General features: G+C 37.7%; 1 protein-coding gene and 1 long non-coding RNA gene across 2 annotated transcripts; both read right to left on the bottom strand.

Annotated features, from left to right (window-relative positions):
* Positions 1 to 11: 11 nt before the first annotated feature.
* On the bottom strand, positions 12 to 8,216 carry LOC112044341 (collagen alpha-1(III) chain). Its single transcript, XM_052883599.1, has 9 exons — positions 8,198 to 8,216; positions 8,082 to 8,129; positions 7,729 to 7,776; positions 7,585 to 7,632; positions 7,334 to 7,387; positions 3,224 to 5,620; positions 3,098 to 3,133; positions 452 to 499; positions 12 to 109 (listed from the first exon to the last, which is right to left on the bottom strand). The coding sequence occupies exons 1-9, from the start codon at positions 8,214 to 8,216 to the stop codon at positions 12 to 14; spliced, it is 2,796 nt and encodes a 931-aa protein (XP_052739559.1).
* Positions 8,217 to 9,254: 1,038 nt separating this feature from the next.
* LOC128198361 (uncharacterized) lies at positions 9,255 to 11,114 on the bottom strand. Its single transcript, XR_008251091.1, has 6 exons — positions 11,067 to 11,114; positions 10,876 to 10,923; positions 10,663 to 10,704; positions 9,970 to 10,017; positions 9,799 to 9,840; positions 9,255 to 9,293 (listed from the first exon to the last, which is right to left on the bottom strand). It is a non-coding gene; the product is annotated as an uncharacterized LOC128198361 (long non-coding RNA).

The following is an 11,114-nucleotide window of genomic DNA, read 5'->3' as shown; positions in this document are numbered from 1 at the left end:
CTGATTTTCAGCTAGGACCCAGTTCCAAGTGCCACCACGTGTATGTCCACTTTATCCAAAATTAGTAAATATGCCAGCAGGTGTATGTATTCTATAATTTTTCGTATACCTACGAATAATTACAGAATATGCATACAGAATATGAATATGCACGAACATAAATTATATTATTAATATTCTTGTATACTGCTCGCAGTAATACAATGTTCTCGTGCGAGTAGCTGTATTAAATTTAAGGTTGCCGGGAAGAGATTGCAACAATACAATATTTATAAGAATTTGTGGAAAAGGCTTGCGCTTGACAACGATCTCACCTGATGCCAAGTGAAGATTTGATCTAAGGTGGAACGCGCTTGCCTAGAAAATGCCTATTCAATATCATCTTAGAGATGCCTAGGATACTTGTGTTGTGGTGTGCTGACTATTTAATGTCCTGTAAAATAAGACTTACCACTTGCAGCAGCAGTTGCCTTTGCAGAACCACCGTCTTTGCTATTGGCTGCAATAAATCATATAAATTATGAGAGAAAATGGTCGGCATGTAAATATTAATTAATAATATGTATTTAAATAGTGTAACTACAATTTAGTATTTTTAGTAAACGGATTTTTTTTTACAATTAAAATTATTTTGAAAATAATCGTAACCACAATTTAAACTAAATAGTAAATGTATGTTTTTAAAAATTCCTACATACGTTTATTATAATATTGTATATCTACTTTAATATCTATTTCAATACGACGCCGTTTTACCCGTGGTCCCTGTTCCTGCGTTAAATAAGCTATCTAAAACTGTAAGATTTTTTTAAATCGGACCAGTAGTTCCTGGCATAAACAAACTCTTCAGCTTTAGATATTAGGATAGATTGAAATAAACAATTATTTATATTTTGTCCTCCATTTTTGTTGGTAAGCTATTTTAAAAACTGTTACCTATCGTGTTTTGTAAACTTTGTTTAATAAATTTAAGTTTAATTACTATAATTTGTTCCTTCTGTAATATATTATATTGTCAGTTTAATTTTAGGATAAATTGCACATCGTGAAATACCTTGGGCATTTGCGTTTGCCTCAGCTGATGACTTTGCTGTAAGAGTTTAAAAATTTGTAATTAAAATTTATTTCGAATTCTAAAACCAATCAATCATTAAAAATTCCTCAGGCTAGGCTTTGATACAAACGCTTCTGAAACGTCAAGCTTGACTATTTGTAGACTGTAGGTGCAGAAGATAGTTTCTGGTGAAGAACCGGCAATAAATTTAACAGTTGCTCTTATAAACATTCTGAACATATTCATTAAAATTACAATACATTACTAATTCTACATTTGTACGTCAAACATAATGATGTGCATTATGTTTGGTGTTATAAGAATTGCATTTTAATATTATTTTATTTAATCACAAGTGTGATTAATCTCTCTCTAATTGTTGTTTAATTATGTACACATAATTATTATATGCACATTATGTGTATGTACAAAATATAATATTAACGATCAATAGTTTCCTATTCCTCTTTTATATCCTTCCAATATTTTTATTTTCTTGTATATCATTTTTGGTTATAATATAATTCAGTGAACAGATTGTCTGTGTTTTCATTATTTATAATTATTGTTGAAATAATATTTCAACAATAATATAAAGATAAATATGATATAAAATTGAAATATTCTAGATCTCAAAAAAGAAATCAATTCACTTACGGTCTGATCCATTGGTTTTAGCTATAAGAAAAATAAAAATATTAATGTACTTTGAAAAGTAAGATTTGTTTGTTTGATGTAAAGATAAACAATAATAAACAAAATGAAATTGTAAATATAACGGTGCTGTATTAAGCAATAGGGAGAAGGGACCAATAACAAAAGCTCTTTTAAAAACTTTTGGTTCATTTCAGGCTAAATGCTATACGAGTAAATAAATATATACCCTAATATAATACTAATATTATATGATCACGTACGAAATATTTAAGAAAACTATTAAAATTTTAATAAACTTGCGGATATTCGATATTCAATTAATCTTTGTTTGTATGAAAAAAATCAAACTTAAAAATTTGATTTCATGGCCACAGAATGTTATACAAGTTCTCATATGTCAAAAAAACGTTAAACATTTCCCCTACATTCTCCAGTCTAAAATATACCTTATATAATTTAAAATAGAGCACAATTTCGTTTTATTTTAAAGTGTTACCCAGCTCGAGATGCCGGGTACTCGTGCGCTCTTTAGGGTATAAAATTACCGAGATTTACAGTACCCGCGCTCAGTTAAGTAGTAAGAGAAATATTACAGAACAATATGGTATTAATTTTATGGGGGTACTGGGGCATAAAATTAAATATAAAAAATATGGAACACGTTACAAAATTTTGTCATCACATAGTATTTACGTACCGCTAGCGCCAGCACTTGCTTGAGCTGTTCCGTTACCCTGGGTCTTTGCTGCAATAGGGTAGTTGACTCATATAAAATTTAATAAAAACAATATTACTTTCATATAATGATTTATTTATTTTGCTATCATCCGCGAAAAGTCGACGAACCCATGCGACAACGTCACCCAGGTCCGACAAAATACTCTCTACGTACGTTTCACCCCGAAACCGGAGCATCCTCAGGAGATGTTGACTCTACAACGTGCAATAGGAAAGATTTTGTCGGACCTGAGTGACGTTGTCGCATGGGTTCGTCGACTTTTCGCGGATGATAGCAAAATAAATAAATCATTATATAATCATGATGAACTTCCGCAACGCCTGCTTCTATCCAATATTACTTTCGTAATGTACATAGATCAATAATCCGAAATATATCGACATTAATTAAATGATTCATGATTTCTTATAAAATATTATGTAATTCTTAAAATTTTTCAAACAGCAAAAACGTTATAGTCTTTTTTGTGACGACACGATGTTACTTGACGTCACTAGAGGAATAAACGTCAAACTGAGGCATGGTCAATTTTTTTCTTGACGAACACTAATTTTTTTTAAAGAGTGTATAAGTTTAACAATTTACGTATAACTTATTATACTTTCTTCTTTTTCGTATGTAAAAAACGTAAAAAACGTTCTACATACCTTGAGCGTTTGCATTCGCCTCTGCAGACTCTTTTGCTGTAATTTAATTTCCAAAATTTTGATAAATTTATTAAAATTTTTAACTAAAATACCGAAAAATAAATAACAAAGTAACTTTGCACTTACGTTCCGAACCACCAGATTCAGATGGACTGCTTGGTGACCCACCAGAACCAGAGGGGCTGCTGGGTGAACCACCAGATCCAGAGGGGCTGCTAGGGGATCCACCAGACCCAGAAGGACTACTGGGAGAGCCACCTGATCCAGAAGGACTGCTTGGGGAGCCTCCAGATCCAGAGGGACTGCTGGGAGAGCCTCCAGATCCAGAGGGACTGCTGGGTGAGCCACCTGATCCTGAGGGGCTGCTAGGGGACCCACCAGATCCAGGACTGCTTGGGGAACCACCAGATCCAGAAGGACTGCTTGGGGAACCGCCTGACCCAGAGGGACTGCTAGGTGAGCCACCAGATCCAGAAGGGCTGCTAGCTGAACCACCAGATCCAGGACTGCTTGGGGAACCACCAGATCCAGAAGGACTGCTTGGGGAACCGCCTGACCCAGAGGGACTGCTAGGTGAGCCACCAGATCCAGAAGGGCTGCTAGGTGAACCACCAGATCCAGAAGGACTACTAGGAGAGCCACCAGGTCCAGAAGGACTGCTGGGAGAGCCACCTGATCCCGAGGGGCTGCTAGGTGAACCACCAGATCCAGGACTGCTTGGGGAACCACCAGATCCCGAAGGACTGCTTGGGGAACCACCTGACCCAGAGGGACTGCTAGGTGAGCCACCAGATCCAGAGGGACTGCTCGGTGAACCACCAGATCCAGAGGGACTGCTGGGAGAGCCACCTGATCCGGACGGGCTACTGGGTGAACCACCAGATCCAGAGGGGCTACTAGGTGAACCTCCAGATCCAGAAGGACTGCTGGGAGAGCCACCTGATCCGGACGGGCTACTAGGTGAACCACCTGACCCTGAGGGACTGCTAGGGGAGCCGCCAGATCCAGAGGGGCTACTAGGTGAACCTCCAGATCCAGAAGGACTACTAGGAGAGCCACCTGATCCTGAGGGGCTGCTAGGTGAACCACCAGATCCAGAGGGGCTGCTAGGGGATCCACCAGGTCCAGAAGGACCGCTGGGAGAGCCACCTGATCCAGAAGGGCTGCTAGGTGAGCCACCAGATCCGGAAGGGCTGCTTGGGGAACCGCCAGATCCAGAGGGACCGCTTGGGGACCCACCAGATCCAGAAGGACTACTGGGAGAGCCACCTGATCCCGAAGGGCTGCTAGGTGAACCACCAGATCCAGAGGGACTGCTTGGTGAACCACCAGATCCTGATGGGCTGCTCGGTGAACCACCAGATCCAGAAGGACTGCTTGGTGAACCACCAGATCCAGAGGGACTGCTCGGTGAACCACCAGGTCCAGAAGGACTGCTGGGAGAGCCACCTGATCCGGACGGGCTGCTGGGTGAACCACCAGATCCAGAGGGACTGCTTGGGGAGCTACCAGACCCAGAGGGACTACTTGGTGAACCACCAGATCCTGACGCACTGCTCGGTGAACCACCAGATCCAGAAGGACTGCTGGGAGAGCCACCTGATCCGGACGGGCTGCTCGGTGAACCACCAGATCCAGAGGGACTGCTTGGGGAACCACCAGATCCAGAGGGGCTGCTGGGAGAGCCACCTGATCCGGAGGGACTGCTTGGTGAACCACCAGATCCAGAAGGACTGCTCGGTGAACCACCAGATCCAGAAGGACTACTCGGTGAACCACCAGATCCAGAGGGACTGCTCGGTGAACCACCAGGTCCAGAAGGACTGCTGGGTGAGCCACCTGATCCGGACGGGCTGCTGGGTGAACCACCAGATCCAGAGGGACTGCTTGGGGAGCCACCAGACCCAGAGGGACTACTTGGCGAACCACCAGATCCTGACGGACTGCTCGGTGAACCACCAGATCCAGAAGGACTGCTGGGAGAGCCACCTGATCCGGACGGGCTACTGGGTGAACCACCAGATCCAGAGGGACTGCTTGGGGAACCACCAGATCCAGACGGACTGCTCGGTGAACCACCAGATCCAGAAGGACTGCTGGGAGAGCCACCTGATCCGGACGGGCTGCTCGGTGAACCACCAGATCCTGAGGGACTGCTTGGGGAACCACCAGACCCAGAGGGACTACTTGGCGAACCACCAGATCCTGACGGACTGCTCGGTGAACCACCAGATCCAGAGGGGCTGCTAGGTGAACCACCAGATCCAGAGGGACTACTTGGGGAGCCACCAGATCCAGAGGGACTGCTTGGGGAACCACCAGATCCAGAGGGACTGCTTGGGGAGCCTCCAGATCCAGAGGGGCTGCTTGGGGAACCGCCAGAACCAGAAGGACTGCTTGGGGAGCCACCTGACCCAGATGGGCTGCTGGGTGAACCGCCGGAACCTGACGGACTACTGGGTGAACCACCCGGTTGTCCTCCCTTTCCTCCCTTTGTTTTCTTTCTTCTTGCCTTTGCCTTAGCTGCAAATTTTGTAAGCCTTTAGGGTTGTTATAATGCACAATATTGATATATATTGGATAAAATTATATGTAAAGGAATCTATCGAAGAATGTTACAGATCGAAAATACTACAAAAAGTAACATTAAACAAGTTTCTTACCATATGCACTGGCAGATGATTTCCCACCACCACTAGATTTTGCTAGAAAACAAATAAGAATCAGAAGTTAGTTTACTTAATTCTCTTTTATCTTACTACTTAGTTATGTATTTGAAATCAAAATATAAGGTATATATTTTATATTTTTACGCAAAAACACCCTAATACAAATATTAATGAAACTTTATATTAATTTAACATAAACAGTAGAATAACATATTCATAAAGACCTGTAGGCCTACATTGCGATCAATGATATACCGCGTAAAGAGAAATAGACAAAATGTCAATCCATAGCGGCGGAGTAGTCCCAGTTCCATATCTTCCATCCCAATTTCAACGCAGCGAAAGAGATAGCTTTTTTATGCTATATAGGCTAGCGCTTGACTACAATTAAGCCTTGATGGTAAGCATTAATGCGGTCTAAGTTGGAGCGCGCTTACCTAGATGATGCCTATTCACTCTTGTTTTGAAGGTGCTCAAATTATAAGTGTCAGGAAACACAAATACCAAACACCAATTCTATTTCCGGTTCCCTACTATTGGTTGACATTTGCCTATTTCTCTTCACGAAATACGAGATGTCGTTTTTCACACATTAGTATGAGATCCAGCGTAAGAAATACATATCCTCATCTGTTATTTATTTAGGATAAGGAATAAATGTTAAAAAATATTTACATTGACACATTGCAAATAGGTTGCCTAATTAAATTGCGGCCAGAGTGTATTAAATTTATTTAATCTACTTCCTCATTGGTTAATTACAAATAAATCGTACACTAGTTAAAATAATATACAGAATTGAAAAGACAAATCTTCTTTCATTTTTTCCTTATAATAAATAACCAGATGAGGGTATATAATTATTTTTTAATGCCGGAGCGTAGACCTACGACATATCTCCTGGAGAGAAGAGACATAGTCTACCAATAACGGCGGAACTGAAAATATCGTTGTCCCCTTTGGTCTATTTCAACGAAAGAGAGACCGGTAATTCCGGTTCGACGCTATTGGTTGACAATATTATGTAGTTTTGACTTCACGAGATAAATAGATTCAGAAAAGCATGCAGATTACGATTCTGCATATGGCTAAGAGGTCACCCCATTCTATTTTTATTTACGCAACATGAAGTAACCCATTATCTTTTTTTTAGTATTTGCTCAAATTGTGCCAAGATTCACTTGAGTTCATTAAGTAGTTTCAGAGTGATAGATTTTGAAGAAATGCTTGTTTTTTTATTTATTTTTTGTGTTTTTTTTTATAGATTGGCTATTTATGTGATATTATCATAAAGAAAAATTAGATATTCTTAATAAAACTGATACAAATCAGTCTATATACTCGACACCAAAGAGGGTAGGGTTTAACAAAAGAATGGGCCAACAAATCTCCTGGCAACTCGCAGAATCGTTATCTGCATGCTTTTCTGAGTTTAAAACTGTAAACAGAATGCGGTCCTCGATTTTTGCACACTTACATCCTCACAGCGCCTGGTCTACAAATAAGCTGAACACCACACTGACTAATTTTGGAATAAAATAATGTGGGATAACGTTAACTTGATTACCTTGAGCACTAGCACTGGCTATAGCTTCACTTGATCCTTCATCGCCTTCATCACCTGTGGTTATGAAAAGAGAAAATATTTTAAGTTCTGAAACCTTCAACTTCAAACATTGTTTATTTATAATATTATGAAAACCTCATCAGTCATCAAGTCGTGTGCAATAGTTGTGAAGAGTCGCAATCAGATAAACAAAAATTGCACTTAACAAGTGTTTCTCTATGTACCTATTAAAGATCTCATTTATGACTTACCTCCACCGCTCCCTTTGCTTCCTTCAGATCCTTCGCCTTCCTTTCCTTCTAAACAATTTTAAAAATAATATCATATAGAAATCAGATGTTTACTATTTATTATTATTATTATTTGTAAAGCTATTTTTTTGCTTTACGACTTACCTCCACCACTTCCTTTGCTGCCTTCAGATCCTTCGCCTTCCTTTCCTTCTATATAAATATAAAATGATTGAGTGAATAAAAATTATGTAGTGTACATAATACTATAGTGTATTATAGTAGCGCGTGGTCCCATTTCATCTACAATTTGTAGAAGAACCAGAATTAATGAAACATGATAGCTAGGAACGATAGTCGTACGAAAATAAACTAATAGTTACGACATAATAACGCCACCTAAAACAACATCCCAGTTAAAAGCCGCCATTTTTGTTACCTTAAATGACAATAGTGGTGAATTTAATAATAAAAATGTACTATTAGTAAATATTATAGTAATCTGATTTTCCCCTTACCTTCACCATTTCCTTTGCTTCCTTCAGAGCCCTCACCTTCCTTTCCTTCTACACAAATAAATATAAAAATGATTGAATCAATATAATATTATAATTTTTATATATAGGTATAGTACGCAGTTTCTCGTACGACATTTTCAATTATTTGACATATTTAATGTACCGGACAACCACGGAGCACGAGTCAATCACTTTTCTTTTAAATTGTATCTTCGAAGACAATTACTATAATTTTGGTTTACATTACTTTCCGGAGTCTATCGTCATCAACCCATATTCGGCTCACTGCTGAGCTCGAGTCTCCTCTCAAAATTGGATTGGATTGGCAGACTTCACACACGCAGAGAATTAAGATAATTCTCTGGTATGCAGGTTTCCTCACGATGTTTTCCTTCACCGATTGAGACACGTGATATTTAATTTCTTATAAATTTCTTCGGGAGTCTATACCAAATTTTAATTAATTTAATGGTTAAGTATAAAAACAAACATTCACATAGAATGTCCCATTTATATACCTCCCTCAATATTCTTAAGGATCTCGTCAACGATCACACTATTAGTCAAATCCAAACTTGTTTGTCAATTTTATTCAATTTATCAATTTGATTTGAGCGTCTGTGGCTTTGTTTGAAGCGTTTGTCTAATACTGCTTAGTTAAATAGTCAAGTTAAGTTTGACAGGCAAGTTTAAAAACAGTGTTAATCGTTAACACAATGGCTTAATTATGGTTTCTATATTATACTAAGAAAGAGATTAACAACTTACCATCACCGTTTCCTTCAGAACCTTCGCCTTCCTTTTCTTCTACACAAATATTGAAGAAGGTTGAATAAATAAAAATTAATTAAGACAACTAGATAACTATTATTAACTTATTTAGGTTGACGCGTGATTGAGTACACAAACATTCACATATCGCTATTATATTTGCTATCCAGGATTATTTGAAGATGTTTACTTCTATCAAACTAAATATATGCTTATTTAATTTGTTATACGTTTACCGGATACTATGAAATTTAAGTTGTTTTTACCTCCACCACCACCTTTTTCTTTGTTGCCTCCTTCTGTAAAATAAAATTATATTGAAAAGAGCTTTAACTGTAATAGGTAATACTTATTAAATACTTCGCCAATATTCACCATTTACGTGTACAATTCTTAACTTACCATTTTTGCCTCCCTTCGATCCACTACCGCCATTTTCTTCTAGAAAAAATAATTATGAAGAATTAATAGGTATAGTATGTTTAAAGCAGTATTCATTATTATACTGAAAATAAATTATTGCTCATACATTCGATAAGTCATTTAAAATCAGTTTATTTTGTTTGCTTCTGTTATTATCTTTTATTTATCATTACATAGTAGTATAAAACATAGATAGATAAAAGCAAAATGTTGCTCGGAAATATCTTCCCATCACTAAATTCAACAAAAAAAATCTCAGAAAAAAACTCAATATTTGATAGCCCTACATAGGACTCATGTCCAAAACCTCATGTTACGTTATCATATAGGTCGGCAATATGGGTGCAATGAATTGCGGAAAAATTGTTAAAGATATTAAAAAAATCTCCTACTTATATTGTGATTTAGCAAAATTATCTATGAGTACTTGTTATATTTCTTTTTCTTCTATTCTTCTTTTTATCCTTGTGTATATTTTTTCTTTTTCCAAAGTTTAAAAATTATTTATTGATAATTAACTTACCGCTTCCTTTTCCTTTCTTGCCTTCATTTTCTTTTGTTTCCGCTATATTGGCAAACAAGGATCATAGTTAACCTTATGGAGGAGGTAGTAATTTTATTTATTGATTTCTAAGCGTTAGTTGCTTTGACAACTCTGGTTCAATTTTGATAATATTTTTCATTAAGTACTTACCAATGGCTTGAGCATTTGCTACAGCAGATCCTTCGCCTTTACTTTCAGCTGGAACATAATATAATATAGTCTAAGATCCGTATTAGAAACAACCGACACCCATCCGTTGATTGGATGAATAGTGTTTATTTGTACGTTTAAAAATATACTGTGAGTACGTCGCCTCAAAAACGCCTGACCAAATTATCATTAATGACAGTTAATGGTTATTAATATTTTGGCCAGAACATTTTTTGGCAACCTACTCGCAACATATTTTTTAACGTACTTTGACATGAAACAACTTTTAACCGTTAAACAGATGAGTAAAGGTCACCTCTAATTCGGATCTTCTACTAATAGTAGTAATAATAATAGTTATTATTTAATTCAATTAGTTTTGATTGAAGTAGGCTTAGGCTTCAAACTATGGTCGATACGACGGGCGGGCGGGCCTCTTTGTGGATGAAGTATAGCCCTCATTACAAGGCACTGGGAACTGTCCAGTCCACAAATATTGACGAACCTCATTGGGGCGCTGTTGGAGGTTCGTTTACTTATGAATCGACCTTCCATACCACCCGACCGTTAAAAACACTTTAAAAAATTTAAATGTATTTGTCTTGGTGGGTCTAGGAATTATAGGAGAACCTACACACATATTGTAAATTTAATAATTAATTCATTTTAATGTCAACTATTTACTCTAGTTACCTTCAGCTGCAGCATTGGCAGATCCCTTGCCTTCTCCTTCCGCTGCAAAGAAGCAATTCATAGTAAATTTTCAAAATTAAATTATTTAAGGATTTATTATCATTCTGGTTGAATTAACATATTTATGTAAATAAATAGGTTAATTAAGTAAGTCTTGAAATGATTTTCGAAATTGAATGAAAATTGTTTATAGAGTTATATAGAATTATGTACCTTTAGCAGCTGCATTTGCCTCAGCAGATCCATTTCCATCGCTTTCCGCTGTAGAAAATTCATTATGATGACAAGTTTACGTTTAAATCGATTAAAGAGTACTTTATAGTTTAAACTGTAACTTAGGTATAAAATAATTTTTTTTAAACTTTTATTAATTAACTAGTATTTGTCATTGTCAATATCCTTACCTTTAGCAGCTGCATTGGCTTCTTCTGATCCTTTGCCTTCACCCTCCG

This window comes from Bicyclus anynana, chromosome 9 (assembly GCF_947172395.1).
Source record: "Bicyclus anynana chromosome 9, ilBicAnyn1.1, whole genome shotgun sequence".
Classification (NCBI taxonomy): domain Eukaryota; kingdom Metazoa; phylum Arthropoda; class Insecta; order Lepidoptera; family Nymphalidae; genus Bicyclus; species Bicyclus anynana.
The sequence above is the reverse complement of the archived record's forward strand: the minus strand, read 5'-3'. Positions and strand labels throughout refer to the sequence as shown.

Excerpts from the sequence above, each read along its gene's own strand:
- LOC112044341 (XM_052883599.1), bottom strand. Across the intron at positions 3,134-3,223 it reads TGAATCTGGTGGTTCGGAAC|CAAAAGAGTCTGCAGAGGCG; the intron begins GTAAGTGCAAAG and ends ATTAAATTACAG. Across the intron at positions 500-3,097 it reads GGCGAATGCAAACGCTCAAG|CCAATAGCAAAGACGGTGGT; the intron begins GTATGTAGAACG and ends GATTTATTGCAG.